Raw genomic sequence first — 19,945 nt, 5'->3', positions numbered from 1 at the left:
GCCATAAATAGATCGTTGAAGCTTGCAAACTTTGTGCTCCTGACCTACTGCCACAAAGCCTTCTGGTTGATCCATATAGATCTCTTCATCCAATTCTCCATTGAGAAATGCAGTTTTAACGTCCATCTGATATAGCTCTAAGTCCAACTGAGCTACTATGGCCAGGATTAGGCGAATAGAGGCAAACCTTACAACTGGTGAAAAAGTTTCCTCATAGTCCACACCCTCTCGTTGGGTGTAACCTTTCGCCACTAGGCGAGCCTTATACCTTTCTATGGAACCATCCGCCTTGCGCTTGATTTTGAGAACCCATTTGTTCCCAATAGTCTTGCGCCCTTGCGGCAAATCAACCAAGTCCTAGACATGATTTTTCTTCATAGACTCTATTTCTTCATCCATTGCAGTACTCCATTCTTTACTAGCAGGGGATGAGAGAGCCTCTTTGAGATTCTTAGGCTTCATCTCATCACTCGGAGCAATCATGAATGCTTCCCCTTCAATCTCAAAACGACGACGGGGTATAGCTCCACGTTTGCTTCTACGTAGTTGAGAATCCTGAGAATCCTCATCCATTGGATCTAATCCATGGGTAGGTAGATCGCTCCCACTGTCCCTAGGAGCTTGAGGAATTATTTCCTCATTCTCTACTAAGCTACTAGGTGCGCCTTCAAGTAGATCCTCCATCTCGTAGAATTCTACTTCTCTAGTTACCTCACCTCTGCTAGGGAAATCCTCCTCTAGGAAATCCACATCTCGCGACTCAATTTCAGTCACACTTCCATCCGGATGCTCCCCAACAAACACATAGCCCTTAGAATGCTCACTATAGCGAATGAAGATACACTTCTTTCCTCTAGGGCCCAACTTCCCAAACTTATGAGAAGCGTTGTGTATGTAAGCTGCCGAACCCCAAGGCCGCAAATTGCCCAAATCAGGCTTTTTTCCAGTCCACATCTCATATGTGGTGGAAGGAACTGATTTGGAGGGCACACGGTTAAGGACGTAGGCAACAGTCAACAAAGCATCTCCCCAATAAGAAATTGGAAGATTAGCTTGCGCCATCATTGATCTAACCATGTCAAGCAATGTGCGATTCTTTCTCTCCGCTACACCATTTTGTTGCAGAGTCCTAGGAATTGTCAATTTCCTAATAACTCCTTTTTCCTCACAGAGCACTTTAAATTGCTCAAATAGATACTCACGTCCTCGGTCAGTCCTTAGAGCTTTAATGCTCTTGTCTAATTGATTCTCAACCTCATTAACATACCGTCTAAAGCAATCCAATGCTTCTGACTTGTGAGAAATCAGATAGACATGACCAAAACGCGTGCAATCATCTATAAATGTAATGAAATAAGGGGCTCCATGCCTTGCCCTCACATTCATTGGTCCACATATATCAGAATGAATAAGTTGCAATGGGATAGATGCCCTTATGGCTTTCCCAAATGGTTTCCTTGTTGCCTTTCCATCAAGACAGTGCTCACAAGTAGGCAAAGTGACTCTAGCGAGTGGGCCTAAAAGACCTTCTCTAGCCAATCTAGTCATCCTGTCTTGCCCTATGTGGCCTAATCTAGCATGCCATCTCATAGAATCATTATCACAAAAAGATGCAATATTAGAGATAGAGCCATTGGCATTTTTATTAAGACTAGAATCATCCACATCCAAAACTAAAAAAACCATCTGAAAGATTACCAAAACCATAAAAAATTGTTCCCAAATAAATGCTAACACCATTATTCTCAAAACAAAAACTAAAACCAAGGCTCATTATGCTAATAACTGAAACTAAGTTTCGCCGAATATCCGGAGCATAAAGAACATCATGAAGATACAAGGTGCGCCCTCGTCGCATTTCCAGCTTGAATGTGCTAATGCCAAGCACCTCCACACTGGACTCGTTCCCCATGTAAACTTTTCTACTCCCAGCAGGTACTCGGCGATACTCAACGAACCCTACTCTGTCCCTCGCGATGTGGTCTGTTGCTCCGGAGTCTACAACCCAAAAATGAGGAGAATGAGCAATTAATGCTTGACTAGACACAAAGCATTGAATGCGAGAAATTAAGTAAGAGAGTACCTTCTTCTGCTCAGGGCAATCCCGAGCAAAGTGTCCTTCTTTGTTACAGTTAAAGCATGTCAATTTAGCCTTTGCCTTCTTACCACCTCTCTTGCCCCTACGCTTGAAATTTCTAGCGCCATTGGGCTTAAGCGCAGCCGCTGCTTGCTTCTTAGGGGCACCTTTTGCTTTTCCACGTTTGAACTGAGAAATCCTACGTGAGCTTGACTCAATCACCATAGCAGAACCATCAGACTTAGCCGACTCAACGCGCTCAGCCTCTAGCTCCAAATAACGCGATATGTCTTCGAATGTTTTCACACTCTCATTATGCATCATGTTCTGCTTCATCTGCTCCCAAGAATTTGGCAGAGAGTGTATCACAACCTGTACTTGCTGCTGTTGAGTCAAATTATGCCCAGCAGCCGCAAGCTCACGTATCATGGCTGACATGACTCTCAAATGCTGCTTCATCGAGTGATGCGCCCTTTTCTGATATGAGTCAAACTTCATAGTCAGCCCACGTAGCTTTGCCAAAGAGGTAATACCAAACTTTTACTTGAGAGCTTCCTACATCTCAAATGCAGTCGGGCAATGCTCAAATTCACTAATCAAGTCGTTGTGCATGCTGCTCAACATAGTAAAGCGCGCACACCGATCTCTGTTACGCCAAGTCTGAAAGGCTTCAAGATCACGACGATGTTGCGCTGTATTGCCCTGCTCTGGCTCAACCATCACTTGTTCAAGTGTGGTCAACACTTCTTGCTCATTGAGGAGGTATTGGATCTTATGGCGCCATATATCATAATTGTCGCCATCCAATTTCTCTCCCTTAGTTAAGTCTGCCACCACTGTCTTAGCAGCCATTTCTACATACAGAGTAAATAAATGCGCAGGGGATATTAATGATAACAATACAAAACAAAATATTTTGCAGCAAAAAGAATCTAAATTAAATAATGATAATTTTACACATGTCTCAAGATCGAAAATTTGCTATGCTCGTAATCATCTCTTGCGCCTCTAGTGATAATTATCAAAATTTAATTTCATTCCATGCTCAAAAAACAATCAAACAATCTCCCACTACTTATGGCATATACAAAGCATGATAAATTCTATACAATAGCATCTCAATGTAAATTTACAAACAACGCATGCTATATTTATTTAATGATGGAATTCAAATAAATAAATAAATAAATAATCATGCTTCTTTAATTGCAACATATTAAAAACCCAAAAAATATGTTGTATTCAACATTCAGATTATGCCATAATTAAAGTGTACATCATTTTTGAAATTTTCTAGAATTTTCTGAAATTTTCTGGAATTTTAAATAACTAATAAACACACATAAAATTAGAAATAAAAAATCCAGAAACTGATAAACAGAAACAATATTCAGATTATGCCATAATTAAAATGTACATCATTCTGAAATATTCTGAAATTTTTCTGAAATATTCTAGAATTTTAAATGACTAATAAATACACATAAAATTAGAAATAAAAAATCCAGAAACTGATAAAATGAGACAATATTACCAGTAAATAATAAAACCTTTCAGAAGTCTACAATAAATATTTCAACCCCAGAAAATTATTTATGCAATACCAGAAGCATTTTAAAGCATAAAACATGAATTATTAACACAGAAAAAATATTTTATATTTTCTGAAAATTTTCAAAATTTTACAGAATGTAGAAAAATTAATTCTGAGTCTAACAGTATAAGCCACGCATAAAACAAATATATAATGAATTAATTATGACCATTTAACGCGATTCAGAATTAAAAACAAAACAAACAGTGCCTAATACATCAGTAGCCAAGCCAGCCGAGCCGGCGGAGGAAAACGGCGCGGCACAGCACGCGGCTCGGCGCGCGGCTCAGATCGCGGCTCGGCGCGCGGCTCAGAGCGCGGCTCAGCCCGCGGCTCAGAGCACGGCGCGCGTGCGTGGCGCGGAGGGCGCGCGCGTGGACAGCGCCGCTGACGCGCGCGTGAGGGCGCGTGCAGGCGCGTCGATAGAGCATCTGGCGTGTGGGAGCGCGTGGCTGCGCGTGGAAGCGCGTGGAAACGGCTCACGGCGTCAGGTAGCGCGTGCAAACCACGCGCCGCCTTCCAGGGTGTTTTCTGGTCCGATTTTTGTACTGTCGGACTCCTTTTTTCAAAATAAAACTATTTATGGTATGAAAAAAGACATTAACACTACTAGAAAAGTGACTTTTTGCGTCTAATTTTTTGCGACTGACTATTTAACGGTCGCAAAAAATCAATATTTGCAACCACAAAAAAAATAAATGAATTAAAATATATTTATTTCAAAACAACATGATTTTCCTTCCTCATTTTATTATTCCTATTTCTTTTATTTATTTTATATGCCAATGCCCTAGCCCCTTTCACTCTCACGACATTCACAAACTCTCTCTCCCTTGCTCTCTTGCTCACCATTGTCGCAGCTTCCGTGGTTTGAATCTCTGTCTCTCGGTCTCTCACTTTCTTCATCATGCTTTGTTTCTCTGATCTTCAATTTCATTTTCCGACTCGAAATTCTATTTTCCAAGTTGAATTTTCTCGAAGAAAGTTGCAGCCTCTGCAAGATTTGATCGACGATGAAGCAGAAAATTGTTGAATGAAATTAGGTTAATTTTTTGATCGAGCAAAGAGGGAAAAAAAAAAACAGAGATGAGAAGCGTGAACAACAACGCTCTAGATACGATAAGCGTTGCTGCGACTGCGATTGCTTCAGCTAGGACACAAGCTTCGGTTCAGGTAAACAATTTGATTCGAATTTTGACTATAATTTACGTTGCTTGTTGTGGTTGATGATTTGATTATCTCAATTAGATACATGAATCTCTCGAGTTTTGATTTCTAATTCTAAGCTCTGTATTATCTCAACATTTAGGTTCAAGATCTGTTGATTATCTATGTTACGTTGATCATTTCAGTTTGTTTGATGTAGTTTTTGGAAATTATATTTGTTTAATGCTTTTTAATTTTTTTAATTTTTATTTTTATTTTTTATTTTTTATTTTTTTTGCAAGTCATCCTGATCATCTTTAAATTGAGAAGGCAAAGAAGATGCTGAGGGTAAAAACCTAAGATGTATCCTACCATATATATATATATATATATATCACTTTGTTAAGGTCAATCTTGAAGTAGGCAGCGTCATACACATTTCCCAGGTTATAATCAATGCATCTACTATCGTTGAAATTGATTAACTTTCTTCCATTTTTTTTTTGTTCTATAAATTTATAGGATCACTAAAATGTCTACCATTTTTATTTTTGTCTATTTATTTTTGGTTTGAGAAATGTTGGGATGTTGCTATTTTTTTAGGCAGCACTGGGTGAAGGAAAGAAGGGAAAAGGAAATGACATTGTCCCTCTTCAGGTGAATATTAATGGCAAGAAATTAGTTCTAGGATCACTTTCTGCAGGGAAGTTCCCTCAAGTTTCATTTGATTTGGTGTTTGAGAAAGAATTTGAGCTGTCACATGACTGGAAAGATGGGAGTGTCTACTTTTGTGGATATTCGGCAGATAATCAGTTTGAATATCCTTTACATTTGTTCCTAGTTTCCTGTGCTGTTGATTTCTCTTTTGCTGTTATCAATGTCTTTATATCAATCTTTAGTGAGATATGCCGACCTGAGCTTCAAGATGAGTCTTAATTTGAATTTGTGATTTGTTTTCTTTAGAGTCTCACACATTACTGTACACTTTCATGTTGGTCCTTGAATTTGAAGTATGAAGTGTCCTAGGGCTTTGCTTGCTGCATTAACGATATACTGGAAATTCGTTTTACAAACCAATTCATGTTAAACTTCTTGTCTTCCCTTTCCATTATTTTCCACTGGCTTGCAAGTTAAATTTAAATGCAAATGTTTGCTTTTCCATCTGGCTGTTCCTTGTTTTATCATTAATATGTAGTGTGTAAATCTTATTGATAGATTGTGTTATTTCAATATCGATTCTTTGTTTTTGAATTTTTGTTTTGATTTTGACCTGGAGGAGATTGAAAACTGGTTAGATTTCAATTTTATTTTTTGTTTCCTTGACGGTTGTTTTTTCTCTTCACCGAAGATGTTGCTTAGATGATGGTCCTGCTTAAGTGTTTTTTCTCTTCACCAATAATATGTGTTTGGTTCCTATATGTGTTTGGTTCCTATATGTGTTTGCGGATGTTGGTCATTTCTCTGTTAGTTCAATACAAATAAGTATGTGCGCTGTGACTTATCCAGCACTCGTACTAGCTAACACCGGACAAGCCTCTTTCCTTAGGAAGCACAATTAGTACGACTACTGCCAAGATCGGACATGCATACGGTAACTAATATACATATTAACTAATATTTCTGTTCTATCATCCCTTTTTTCAATTGGGATGATTTTTATTTATTTATTTATTTTTTATACATATGAACATTTCTCTGGATTGTTTGCTAAATTTCGTGTAGTTTTTGACCATGGCTGTGTTTGCAAATATAGGAGGATGGATTGCTGACACACTTGTGAGCAAAGGTCTTTCCGTAACAACAGTTTGTAAGGCAAGAACAATGTACAATACTGCTCTCTTTTGTGAACATACATGTAATGTGAAAATATTTTCTAAATGGAGAAATCATCTGCATCTTTTTCTAAAATAAAAGTTTATAAACAGCAAAGTAACCTTCATGTTCGACTGTTTCAAGGTCAATGGGAAGTATTGGTAGTAATTCTTCTCTAAACCTTTTAACACTGCAGATAATGCAATCAATTGGATTTTTGGGGCCTGCCTTCTTCCTTACACACCTGAGCCATGTCAAGACACCTGCTTTAGCAGTGCTATGCATGGCATGCAGTCAGGTTTGTTCAATGGATTTCAATTCAATCTCTCAAACGTTAGGAATAGTTGACCTTTCAGCATTTGTATTACAGAGATCTTACATATAGTCAACTTAATGATGTCATCAAAACTAATATGTGTTAAATTTGATTCTGAGCCACACAGATTTGGTTAAAAAAAATCTCTGGAGAGGCTTATCCATCACCTAAATTTTCCAGTCAGTCTAATCAAATTGCATCAGAGAGTTTGAAATTGAGGCACACATACAAGTAGATAACAGTAGATAGATAGTAGATTTATGGTTAGGCAGGACTTGCTTTTCTTGCTTACCTGCCAGCTAAGGTGAGGTGTTATGGAACCATCTTGGTTGGAACAAGGCAGCAGTTATGAATTGCCTGATTTCTTGCTCCTAATTTGAGAAATGTTAGAAATATTAACAAACGTATCAATAAAAATTTTAATTAGACAAGGTAGGTTTGGGTGAGAAAAGGTCTCCTATTATTATTAAGTTTAATGTTAGATGGATTTCACGCAAAGCAATGAAATTAATGTGCAAATTGTCACGGTAGTTTATATTTGTTAGTATTCTTAGCACAATTACTCTGGCTAGACTTAAAATCCTTGACAAAATTAAAACTTGTAAACATTTGTTCAAAAAATCATCACCCTAAATATGTCACTGCCAAATTTGAGGGTTAAAATTTGATACAGCTCTTCCTTCTGTACCGCTCTTATGATTGGACTATTGCACTTTGATAATGTAAAATTATTTTATTTTATACACTGACAGAATGTGAATAATAAATTTACTTAATAAATGGTAGTAGAGCATGGATGATATAATAGATGTTTTCCAGGCTTGGAGTAACCAGCAAAGTTTAGGAGGATGATGTCAAAAGAATTCTACAGAACATCAACAGATTCAAGGTTGTAATTAATTATCAGGTGCATGATTTAGTTTATTTTCCAATTCTGTTTTCTTTATCAACTCTGTATTCTCATTGTCCGACAGATTCAATGAGCAAGCATATTTGGACAGGGTATTGCTTAGCTATGTTGAGGGGCTTTGTGTTAGTTTCAATTGATGCAAGAGCATGTGCCAAGATTCTTGCTGATTGCATTCATGTAGCTAGTGGTATCATTCAAAATTTTACAGCAGGAAAATTGGCAAAACTTTGTGAGCTGTTGTGTGCAATCACTTCACCAAAAGTCCTCAACATGCATTTTCTCTGTTAGTCCGTTACTTTCTACACATAATTTTTTGGTCTGTACTACTTCCTGTTTTGCTAGCAAGCGTTTTGATTTGCATCTTTAAAATAAAGACTAAATGGTTCGTGCTTGGTCCAGTAGCGCTAAGACAGCTGCCTAACAATCAGGTAGGTGGCTAAGCCTTTAACTTTCTGGTTTTATGGTTAAAAGTTAAGATTGAGGTTCAATAGTGGATTTGAAATTGAGGAGGTTTGAGGTTTGAAGCTGGTTTTAGTATAATAAACGTAATAGGGCTTTCTGTATAATAAAAGTTTTTTTTTCCAGAGTTAGCTATTGGCTTTGAGGATCCTCGTGTGCAACTACATATTGCTGATGGTATGTGGAAAAGATGTTCTAATTATTTTTTACATGTAGTTTAGTGAACATTTGCATCTGAAATCTTATTACCCATTTTATATGGATCCATTAATCTAGGTTATTAATAATTTTACGTAATTAATGCCTCTAATTGTACTACTGATTATATAACTAGACTTTCCTGTTGATCTTCTTTTCATTATTGTGGCAGCTGTTGAATTATGATGCAATTATTGTTGATTCATCAGACCCTGTTGGTATGTTTATAATTCGAACTTTCTACTTGTTTTCCTTTTTCCTATTTATTTGCCTGTGTTACAGTGCTTTTCAAAATGTTACTTAACAAATGCTTCATGATCTCAAACTATGCAAAAAAATAAAATAAAATTGATTGACAGTTGTCTTTGTTTTTCTTTTATATTTCTAGTCCTTGAAATTTAGGACCCTATGTATTCACAATATGGAAGGTTATTTTAGTTTTCTCTTGATTTTTCTGCTATTTGGAATATAGGCACAGATTATGCATATGGGTAGAAGTTATATAATTCTGAATGCCATGATTAAGTGATCCCATAGTTAAGCCTAAAGTTGCTTTCAAGGTAATTGAAACTCTAGTTGCAAATCACTGATCTGCCATAAAGAGAAGCCACTGACATAGTTTTATTTTGATTATTTCAAGCTAAACTAACACATTGAAGTGCATTAAATTATCAAGTCGAGTTTGATATATGTTTTTGCAGATTTTGTTGAGGGAATGGTTGATATAATCGAGCGGTTGATGTTGGGAGCCAAAGATTATGTTGCTCTTTTTTTTTTTTTTTTCGAGGACTTGAATTTTTTAGTGCAGTGTATTTAAGGATGGTTAATGAATAATGTCTATTATAAATTTAATTAATTTGTTAATTTTGTTATTTTTCATTTACAAAAAATTGTTTGGTGCTTGTAATTGATTTTTTGTTGTAGCAAACCCATATATGATTTTTTTTTTAATAAATAATTATTTGCGACAGTAAAACAATGGTCGCTAAAAGTGTTTTTTATTTTTTTATTTTTTTTGCGACGGCAAAATAGCTGTCGCAAAAAGTAGTTTAGGCGGTCGCAAATAATTTGCGACCGTTGCTTTGCCGTCGCAAAAAGTATTTGCCACCCCCACATTTGCGTCCCCCATGTGCGGTCGCATAGGCCGTCGCAAAAAGTCTTTTGCGACTGTATTTTTATTATTTGCGACGGCATGTGGCGGTCGCAAAAAGTGTTTTTTTTAGTAGTGTAATGAACATAAAAAATATATTTATGCTCCTAATCTGATAAAAGTAAATTTTTTTCTCCTCTACAAATATTCATGTGTATAATGTATACATATACATATAAAAGTATACACATGATTAAAGGAAACACGAAAATATCCATTAACTACGCTCTGATACTAATGTAAATCAAAGTATAAAACATGCAGCGGATAAAATGTTTAGATCGTACCTTTTTGATGATAGAACCTCGTGGATAAATCACGTGCTTCCAGAGTCTAATAAACCAACCCAGCAATGAAGTGATATCACAGATTGAATATCACCCACACAAATCACAGTGCAAATGACTTGATCGTTGTTTTTGGGAGAGAGTCAGTATATGGGTAGAAACAGATCATACGTTGTTTCTCTCTTAATCACCTATAACCCATATTCCAGATATATAATATGTTATTATTATCTATCCATATCAGTTAATGGAGATAATATCTGTATCCTGAGTGGTTATCCTAAATAGGTTTGAATTCAATTTCAAAACCTATTTGGATAAGGTTCAAATTCAAATTCAAATGGTCATGCCACATGGACGCCCATTACTAACAATAGCCTTTGAGGGAGTGGTGATAGACAGAACCGATTTCTCTCTCACTTACCTTTATTCTAAACAATTTCTTTAGCATAAGATGAAATCAAATGTCAAAATCTCAATTGTATTATGATTTTGATCTAATCATTTTTTTATTATTTAATTTTTAAATATGTGTATTTATATAAACAATTTGACTACTCACTCCTCAAATGTCTCATCTAATTTATGTTAGGTTAGAAGATACAGTATTTTAAAAATTTTAATTTTCTTTAATGATTTTAAAAATATTTAACATACATAATTATTAACGATAATTTTTTTATTTATTTTAGATTGAAAGTAGAATTTTATGATTCTTGATTTAATCCACAAGTCTTTCCAACACTCCTACATAAGATTCCAATTTTAACAAATCAATTTCAATTTTTAATGTGATGACCAATTTTGTAGTTGCCTTGATGGTTTACAATCTCAAATAAAAAAATTATTACAGGGATTTTTTTAGCAAGTGCCCTAAATCATCTTAACCAACCCCACTATCATATAAAATTGGAAGGTTATAAATATTATATTTTTACAGACCAAATTATCCTCTCTCTTTTTTAATTCTTTCTATTTTAATATTTTTTTATATATACTTTTCGTAATGGAATATTTTTTAATTTTGTTTTATTATAAAAGTGAATGCCCTTTATTTTTAAATGTCATTTTTTGAATTTTTAATATTATATTTTTTTTGTAATTTTTAAATTCATTTTCCTTACACCATATAATCTAATTATGATTGAAATTTACAAAAAAAAATTTAAAAAAAAGTCACGAAATGTCATTAACAAAAATAAAAGACATTCACTTATATGATTAAAAAATGTTTAAAATAAAATTCATTATGAAAAGTACATAAAATATTAAAATAGAGAGAATTAAAGAAAATTGTAGTTTGATCTCTAACAACATAATTTTTTCAACTTTCTATAATAGTAGGTTTGTTAAAATGATTTAATACATTCTTAACAAATACCCTAATAAAATCCATTAATAAATAATGTCGACATACCATATGATATTTTCAGGGGTGCAACTCCGTCCTCTCTTTGTGGTGCAAATTGTTTTTTGGGAGTCATAGTTGTATTAAAAAGAATTCACATGTATTATAATTATTTTAGAACTTCTATTTCTCATCATGAGTTCCATTTTAGTGAATCAAAGATTTCACAAATATCCTTATTGCATTACTATCAAATTTGGTTTTATACCAACTAATAAATGCATTACATATTTCCATATTAAAAATATATTTTATAAATATTAAATAATATTTCATAAATATATACTTTTTTGGTAATATTTTATTTTTTAATATAATTTTTTTTGGTATAAATATTATACACTTATATTAAGAATGGCGGAGTAAAAAATGATTATTGAATCAATCTTCTTTTTTTTTTTTTCCTATAGACGATATACACGAAAGCTTTTACAAAATAAGTGGTTTAGATTATCGAAATAAGATTCAGGATGAATCCCATGAGCCCCTCAAATTCTCTCAAATGAATTTGATTGAATCACAACCCTAACTAAAAAAAGATTTTATTGATAGAGCGTTAAGAAAGGAAAAAAAAAAAATTATAAATGATTTATAATAGCATACAAATAACTGTTTTTATGAATCAATTATTAAATAAATTAATAGTTTTTAATGATATCAGTAATATATTTTAATTAATATTTATGAGATAAAAATTATTGTATAGAAAGATATTTAATTTTTTTTATCAAATATATTAAATGACAAGATATTTATAATTTTTATAATTCTTCATTTTTAGGAAGTAAGTTAAAAGCTGGCTTCTAACCCATTTTGAATTATATCATCTCTTATATTTTTTACATTTTTTCAAAAAAAAGTTAAGAAAAATAAAGATAAATAATTTTTAACCATCATTCTAAAACACCACAATTTAAGCAATAAACCAATCCACTGTCAAGTGGCGTATTGATTGCCATTTTTTTAAATTTAAATTATTAATTATTTTAATTGATTTTTTGTGAATTTTTAATAAAAAGATGTGTATAAAGGTTTATTTTGGTAATTAAAAAAAATTCAATTTATTTACTTATTAGTTTATTTGGGTTATATCACCTTTATATTTTTTGTGAAAAAAAATCAAAAAAAGTTAACAAACTAACATTTTTTCTTAATTCCCAAAACAAGCCAAACTAGAGAGCAGTGCGACAATTTACCATAATTTTTTACTTTTTGACTACAAACTTAACAAAAAAATGTTTAAGACCCTTAATAAAAATCTCTACAATTTTATTTCCAATAATTTAAAATGATATGTATCAGTTTTTAATTGGTCACATAATCAATTATGTAAGGCTCTAATTCTTTGTCATATTATAGTAATTGCACTAAATTGTTTGAGATGATCTAAATAAGTGCACTTTTTGAATTTTTACGAAATGATATGCAGAAAAGTATAGAAGTGATGTGACCCAAAAAATATAAAAAGATAAAAAGTGTGCTTATATAACACACCCCAAAAATGAATGAAAAACTCTATATATATAAATTCATATAATTATTTTTTAAATAATATATTAATATTATTTTTGTAAATAAATTCATATTTAATCAAATTTAAAGTCATGTTTAATAAAATTTTATTTTTAAATGAAAATTTTACGTTATTATATATAAAAATGACGTATGCTTTATTTTTTATTTTTTATTTTTAAATAGCATTAATCTTGCTGTATATATAACACATACATACCTAGACCACAATAATTGATTCTCTACAATTCACTTTATAATTTTAAAGAGTTAGGGTTTGTTCTCTCTCTACTCCGGCGAGAAATGCCGCCTCAATCTTCAGGTAATGTTCTTACTTGATTTTCACTGCTTTGATCTGTATTGCATTTTATTTTCCTTCACTTCATCTTGATCTAGATCCTCAGGTTCAATATTTCCATTATCGTTTTGTTTGTTAGTTATAAACATTATTTTAATTAGTATATATTAATTAATCCCTCGATCTAGACCAGAGACCAGAGTAAATTCTTTCATATTTTTTTCCTCCCTAATCCAAAGTAAATATTTTTGTATTTCTTTCATTGGTAATAAAATAGGTTTATTTGGAAGTATTGCTTATGGCTTGAGTGAAGTCGGAAAAATTAAAGTAAGGTATTCTTTACTTCCCTTGCTGAATATGTTATTTATCATCCAATTAGATACATTTTTTTAAATGTGTAGTTTACTGTTTAATTTCCATTTAATTGTTCGGTAAATAGCTACTCTATCTCATGATGATGCATATTTAGCTTGTATGAAACTTTGTTCTTTTGGGAAAATTTAAAAGTTCTTTGATTTATTTGGTAATGTGTATTTTATTTATGGTTTTTTTTTGATAAATCCTATTTGTAATTGTTTTATTCCATAAAACCCAAACCATTTTTTAATATTCCATTAGGTCCATTAATTGTAAAAGGACGAAATAACCCTCCCCCATTTCTCCCACGTCTAATCGATTCTAAAAACAAACCCATTCTGATTCCTTCTATTCAATCTACAAAATTTTCCAAAGAAAATCTCATCGTCGACCCCAGATTCACATCGCCTCACCGCAACCCTAGATTCACATCGCCTCACCATCATCATCGTCCACCATCCACTGTCGTTGGCCACTGTTATTCCTCTTCATCTCACCACTGCGAAGGTTTACATCGGAAGGAGGGTGGTTCGTTGTTCCAAAGTTCTCGTCGGTCGACGGAGTGTATTCCATCGACAGAGTGTGGTCCATAAATTTCCGTACCCACCCACCATGAGGAACAAAAGTAAGCAATTTCATTCTACCTTCTGTTTTTCAATCATAATGTGATCACCGATGTATATATTTACATTGTCATATTACTGTTGTTGTTTTTGGATTTGATTTTGTAAATATTAGTAATGTGGACATTCACATTCATGCTCATTAATAAACAAAATCACAGTAGTAGACACTGGTGTGAACATTTACATCAGTATATAATAATGTGAATGTTCACATTACTGTCATTGTTCATATTGTTGATTGTTGATGTCCATAGAACTCCCAATCTTCACCCAAAAATGTGATGGAATGTGATGTAAATATTTATATTGTGACATCAATGTCTGGCTTGTTGGTGTTGTTGGTTCCACCCTCTGTTTTTCAGCCAATTATAACATAATGTGATCACCAATGTATATATTTACATTGTCGTATTACTGTTGTTGTTTTTAGAATTGATTTTGTAAACATCAATGATGTGAACATTCACAATATTGTTTATTAATGGATAAACTCACATTAGTAGACACCAGTGTGAACATTCACATCAGTATATAATAATGTGAATGTTTACATTACTGTCATTGTTAATATTGTTTATTGTTGATGTCCATAGAACCCCCAATCTTCAATAAAAAATGTGATGGAATATGATGTAAATATTCACATTGTGACATCAATGTCAGACTTGTTGGTGATCTTGGGTGTTGTTGGTTCCACCTTCTGTTTTTCAGCCAATTATAATATAATGTGATCACCAATGTATATATTTACATTGCCGTATTACTGTTGTTGTTTTTGGAATTGATTTTATAAACATCGATGATGTGAATATTCACATTACTGTTCATTACTGGATAAACTGACATTAGTAGACACTAATGTGAACATTCACATCAGTGTATAATAATGTGAATGTTCACATTACTGTTAATTTCTCAATCAGTCATATTATGTTGTTGTTCACATTACATTATGAACATAATGTTAATATTCACATTATAACATTCTAAACATAATTTTAATATTTACGTTCTGAACATAATGTTATTATTCACATTGTAACATTCTAAACATAATTTTAATATTTACGTTCTGAACATAATGTTAATATTCACATTTTCACATTCATATTGAATATTCATACCATATATTTGGCTGTGAACATTCACATTCAAACATATAAGTGTAATGATGTAAAGATTAACATCGTGTATACATCATGTTAGTTAAATAGTTGTAATGTGTGACTGTTGTCACCTCTTCATGTGAATTTTGGTTTGTCATGTTGTATCACCTCTTCATCTGAATATTTGCACCAGCTATTCACATATTATTTCACCATCACAATCCCATTATTCATATGGCATACTATTTACACTTATTATCACTATTCATTTGTGAACAGTAATATTACATATGTTCTTATTTGAACAAACAGGTCTTCCCCGTAGATTTGATGGCAAAAGAAAGAGAGAGGAATCGCGTACCAAAGGCAAACCCGATCAAACAGCTAGTTCCGAACAAGTGAACATGAAAAAGGTCAACTACCGGTCAAATATCACTGGATTGGTGAAACTATTGAAGGCTACAAAATTTACAAATGGTCAATCGAAATGCCTTAGAAAAACATCATTTTGGCCCTTATTTGATTGCTTGATCAATAATGAAGTCGACCTCAACCATTGCATGAAATTCGATGATGTCATTGTACGTATAGTGCAGACATTCAAGCCATCCAGTGGGAGGTTTTACATCGAGGACAAGAGCATTCAGATTATTAGAAGTGATGTATCACTTATTTTTGGAGTGGACTGCGGCACCAAGCCAATGGACCTCTCTTATAGTGCAAAACCAACGACCGGCATCATACACCGAATGTGCAAGGATGTTAGTCGGTTAAGCGCCGGAAAAATATGTGAAATTCTAAACGAAGCATTAAAGGGCACAAAGAAACAAGACAATAAAGAGGTTGCAAGATTAGTTTGCATGTATGCATGCGTCAAACTGTTCTTTTCCACGTCTGGAGAAACAATTGGATGGGCATTCTACTCATACATAGACCCATTAAACAACATGATCGAGTATGACTAGGCTGAGAGCATTCGGGCAACCCTGATGGGGTCAGTGGGCCAAAACTGGGGAAAACTAGGACGAGTCATCGGATGTGCTATGTTGTTAATGGTAAATCTCATAAATCTTATTCTATATCTAATATGAACATTTACGGAGTCTATCCACTCATATTGTCAGCAAAACAAATGTGACATACACATCAGTACACACTGGTGGCAAGGTTGGCATAAGTACACACTAATGTGAATGTTCACGATAGTGTGGAATGTTAGGAACATTTGCATCAATGTGCATTCATATAAACACTGACACCAGTGTTCTGCTCATGTTAGCACCTAAACAAATGTGGAACATACATTACTAGGAAATAGTGTGGAAGTCCACATCAGTGATGTGAACATTCACATTACTGTTCAGTAATGGATAAACACACATTAGTAGACACTGGTGTAAACATTCACATCAGTGTTTATTGATGTGAATGGTCACATTATTGTTAATTTCTCTATCAGTCATATTATGTTGTTGTTCACATCAATGTGTATTGATGTAAACATTGACACTAGTGTTTTCCTCATGTTACCACCAAAACAAATGTGGAACACACATTACTAGGCAATGGTGTGAAAGTTGACATCAATGATGTGAATATTCACATTACTATTCAGTAATAGATAAACACACATTACTAGCCACTACTGTAAACATTCACATCAGTGTTAATTGATGTGAACATTCACATTACTAATGTTTGTTATTTGTTTCAGTACTGGTTGTGTGAGCATACAACAATCTTACAACCCCGCAACCCTAATGCCATTTCGTGGTGTGTGAAGTGGGACGTCACAGCCTTACATACCAACATGAAGTCCATATCTTTGGCGAAGCTTGGTTTAAATGAGGTAGAAGTACAACAAAAAATGTTGTGCCCATTCACATAGTAAGGCAATGAACTATGTAACTAACATAATGTCTCTAACTGCAGGTATATGGCGACGAGTTGATGGCATCCCTAACTGAAGCAAAGATGTACCATCATACCAAATTGAATGTGGAGCCCAAACTTGAGGTTTTGTCGAGTGCACTAGCAAAGCAAGATGAAAGCAATGACGATGAAAGCAAAGACAATCAAGGCAATGACGACAGCAATGGAATTTCTGGCGATGCAATGGACCTAAATGATGTTGAACATGACATCAACACCAGCTTTAGCGACCCCAATGCTGAGAAAGGTATCATTGTAGCACAACCAAGTGAGCGGGACATTGTGGATGTACTTATAAAAGAAAACCAAAAAGCTTGGGGTCTCGTACGACAATGGGAAACAAAATACAAACAATTGAAAGAATAGTGGGAGTTAAGGGCAAGGGTGATTGCTGCCCTTGAAGCCAAATTATTTGATCAATCAGGCCCATCCAATATGGACATGGACATCAAGAATTGCATGGAGTGGAAAGACACAGAAATTTAGCGTTGACAAAATTGGTCATCAATTTGGAATGTGAAAAAACAATTCTTGAAGACCTTTATAATAATCAGTCTGTCCACATTATCACTCAAGTCGAAGCACCAAAGGCTCGTAACAGCCTTAAGAAGCATCCCATTGTAGCATTGGAACACATTCTCAACCCACCATCTAGGGTAAAGCGCATCAAGCAGAAGGTAACGAAAGAGCACTGGTTGAATGAGTTTCAATACCCCAGCTTGCCTGGTCAAAAGAAAGGAAAAGAGGGAGCTGAAGAGCAATCACATGCAGTCCAAATTGTACAAGATTTAGACAAACATCCACAAAAAAAAAAAACACCCAACAAAGTACAAGAAGTTAACCTTGAACAACAAACTGAAGGTTTGGACCAACATGAGCAAACTCAACAAGCAGAAGGTCTAAAATTTGCACAAGAACGGCGGTGATGAGTAAGTGATCATACATATTCAGACTGAATTTATTTTTATGCTGATGTTAAGCTTCACATATGTACTTAATAGATTAGATCATTTCATAAATGTGCAATGTTGACATTAATGTTTTTTGTAATCACAATGCAGACTAGATGAGAGGAAGGGAGAAGAGAGCCATCTTGTTCAAAGCTTAGCAAGTAAGCCACAACACAACCTTCTCTTCATTTTCCTTTTCAATACATGTTCTTCAGGGTTCTAAATAATGTTTTTCAGATCTGTTATTTATGAGTTACTTGTGTTAAAAATGCTAAGAGTTGAGTATTGATTCTATCTCTCTTGTATTTTTCCCATTTCAGTACAAAACCATTTTTTTCCATATCAATCTCTCAACTTTCCAAGGGCACACCTTCAAGCAAAATTTCTGAGTTAGACATATGTTGGGCAAAAACTACGGCCGCTAATTCCAAGTCATGTGTTGGGTAGTTACGCTCATGAGGTTTAAACTGCCTGGATCCATACGCGACTACCTTTCCATTTTGCATGAGCACGCACCCTAACCCTTCTTTAGACGCATTGCAATACACAGTATACCCCACTTCTCGTTCTGGGATGGTCAAAATTGGCACACTAGTTAACCTCTTTAAAGTTAGATTAAGAATGTTTGAAGTGAGAGTAAGCATTTTCATAAAGGATGAGAGTTGTAGATTTTGTGAAACCTTGCGTACCTTATGGCTTAGAATTTGGAGATTCATGGCGAAGGATCGAGATTCGAGTGTTGGAGACGGATGAGATTGATTTAAGGTAATTTGGGTGGTATACAATATGCTTCCTCTAAATCTCTTTACAAAGAGTTTATGTTAATTACTTTCAATTTGTAATCCTCTTGATTATTGTGATCATTTGATAAATTCTATGAAGTTGTTTTGTGTAGTTAATGTTGATTTGTCTGGCTAAATGACATGGAAATGCTTCGTACATGGATCGAGTAGCCCTTGCCAATAGCTTGGACTAATAGCCCAGATAAGCGTTTGTGCTTGGGTAAGGTGCGTGAGGTTGGTCATTGGTCATGTACAGAGTAGGACCGGGTATTTGGTTCTGGATAAATTATCATATGTTGAGTCGACTTGTTTGTGCCATTTGGTAAATTGTTTGATTATCGAATCTAATCGGTTGTGTAATTGCTGGATCTCTGCTAATTTATTTTTTGTCTGAGCCTTGTTATTCCTATTGTGTTGTATACTTCTCGAATTAATTTATTTTTCAGGCGTGGAGCAAATTTAGTGGCGGTTGAAGTTGAAGCATCTAAAAAGATTGTTTGAGTTGGAGATTCTTTTAGTCCACAACTATATATTATTTTTGGAGATTTGTATAATTTATGTTTCAGAGACATTTGAGTTAACTATTTGTGGAGATAATTTGTATATTTGGGATTATGAGTTATCTGCGATTATAAATTTGAGGTTGATTTGATTTATTAACGAGGTTGATTTGATATATTAATGACCCGGAAGTCGGGGCGTTACAAATATATTGTGACTGTGCATTGGACTGGGAAAAAGGGACGGGGTGTGTGTGTGTTTACTAGGCATTCAAAGCTCACGGCGTGTTATGCCAGGTGCCGAAGAGGAACATATAGCTGGAGACGATGAGCCTGAAACTTTCGAAGACCTTTGACTATCTTAGAAAAGTTAAAAAGTTTTTTTAAATATTTTTGTAGGACTCGTACAAAGATTTAAATTTCCTTTTTGGGATGTAATGTAATGTTGTCGAATCAAGTTGACCTTCTTAGTAGTTTCTAGAACAAGTTCGGGTCCTATCAGATTTGCATCACCCACTTCCGCCC

General features: G+C 34.1%; 2 protein-coding genes and 1 long non-coding RNA gene across 14 annotated transcripts; all 3 read left to right on the top strand.

The window, feature by feature from the left end:
- The first annotated feature begins 5,219 nt into the window (after positions 1-5,219).
- LOC114262250 (uncharacterized) lies at positions 5,220-9,384 on the top strand. Of its 9 annotated transcripts, none has more exons than XM_082883258.1 (6): positions 5,220-5,263; positions 5,421-5,474; positions 6,324-6,408; positions 6,571-6,927; positions 8,685-8,730; positions 9,214-9,384. In XM_082883258.1, the coding sequence occupies exons 4-6, from the start codon at positions 6,778-6,780 to the stop codon at positions 9,327-9,329; spliced, it is 312 nt and encodes a 103-aa protein (XP_082739384.1). In that variant the 5' UTR covers positions 5,220-5,263; positions 5,421-5,474; positions 6,324-6,408; positions 6,571-6,777; the 3' UTR covers positions 9,330-9,384. The 9 variants fall into 9 exon arrangements, 1 of the variants encoding a protein (XP_082739384.1); XR_014338113.1 differs by lacking the exons at positions 5,220-5,263; positions 5,421-5,474 and adding exons at positions 7,765-7,852; positions 8,985-9,072 and having other exon boundaries at positions 5,752-6,408; XR_014338115.1 differs by lacking the exons at positions 5,220-5,263; positions 5,421-5,474 and adding an exon at positions 7,765-7,834 and having other exon boundaries at positions 5,752-6,408.
- A 3,698-nt stretch (positions 9,385-13,082) lies between these two features.
- Positions 13,083-17,925, top strand: LOC145797070 (uncharacterized). Of its 3 annotated transcripts, none has more exons than XM_082883238.1 (5): positions 13,083-13,191; positions 13,445-13,494; positions 15,569-16,311; positions 16,971-17,105; positions 17,189-17,925. In XM_082883238.1, exons 3-5 carry the CDS (start codon positions 16,246-16,248, stop codon positions 17,552-17,554), a joined length of 567 nt encoding a protein of 188 aa, XP_082739364.1. In that variant the 5' UTR covers positions 13,083-13,191; positions 13,445-13,494; positions 15,569-16,245; the 3' UTR covers positions 17,555-17,925. The 3 variants fall into 3 exon arrangements, with proteins under 3 accessions (XP_082739364.1, XP_082739363.1, XP_082739362.1); XM_082883237.1 differs by lacking the exon at positions 16,971-17,105 and adding an exon at positions 13,900-14,149 and having other exon boundaries at positions 17,189-17,325; XM_082883236.1 differs by lacking the exon at positions 17,189-17,925 and adding an exon at positions 13,900-14,149 and having other exon boundaries at positions 16,971-17,108.
- Positions 17,926-18,765: 840 nt separating this feature from the next.
- On the top strand, positions 18,766-19,576 carry LOC145797071 (uncharacterized). Of its 2 annotated transcripts, none has more exons than XR_014338108.1 (2): positions 18,766-18,903; positions 19,367-19,576. It is a non-coding gene; the product is annotated as an uncharacterized LOC145797071 (long non-coding RNA). The 2 variants fall into 2 exon arrangements; XR_014338107.1 differs by lacking the exon at positions 18,766-18,903 and adding an exon at positions 19,014-19,145.
- The last annotated feature ends 369 nt before the right edge of the window (positions 19,577-19,945 follow it).

Source organism: Camellia sinensis, chromosome 8 (assembly GCF_055761805.1).
Source record: "Camellia sinensis isolate YWXY chromosome 8, ASM5576180v1, whole genome shotgun sequence".
NCBI classification, from domain to species: Eukaryota; Viridiplantae; Streptophyta; class Magnoliopsida; order Ericales; family Theaceae; genus Camellia; species Camellia sinensis.
Note: the sequence above shows the minus strand (reverse complement) of the source record. Positions and strands in the feature narration are given on the sequence as shown.

Coding starts and splice junctions, on each gene's coding strand:
- LOC114262250 (XM_082883258.1), top strand. CDS start 6,778: ATGGGAAGTATTGGTAGTAATTCTTCTCTAAACCTTTTAACACTGCAG. Junction 6,928..8,684: donor TATGCATGGCATGCAGTCAG/GTTTGTTCAATG, acceptor TTATTGTGGCAG/CTGTTGAATTATGATGCAAT. Junction 8,731..9,213: donor TGATTCATCAGACCCTGTTG/GTATGTTTATAA, acceptor ATGTTTTTGCAG/ATTTTGTTGAGGGAATGGTT.
- LOC145797070 (XM_082883237.1), top strand. Junction 13,495..13,899: donor GTGAAGTCGGAAAAATTAAA/GTAAGGTATTCT, acceptor AATTTTCCAAAG/AAAATCTCATCGTCGACCCC. Junction 14,150..15,568: donor ACCCACCATGAGGAACAAAA/GTAAGCAATTTC, acceptor TTGAACAAACAG/GTCTTCCCCGTAGATTTGAT.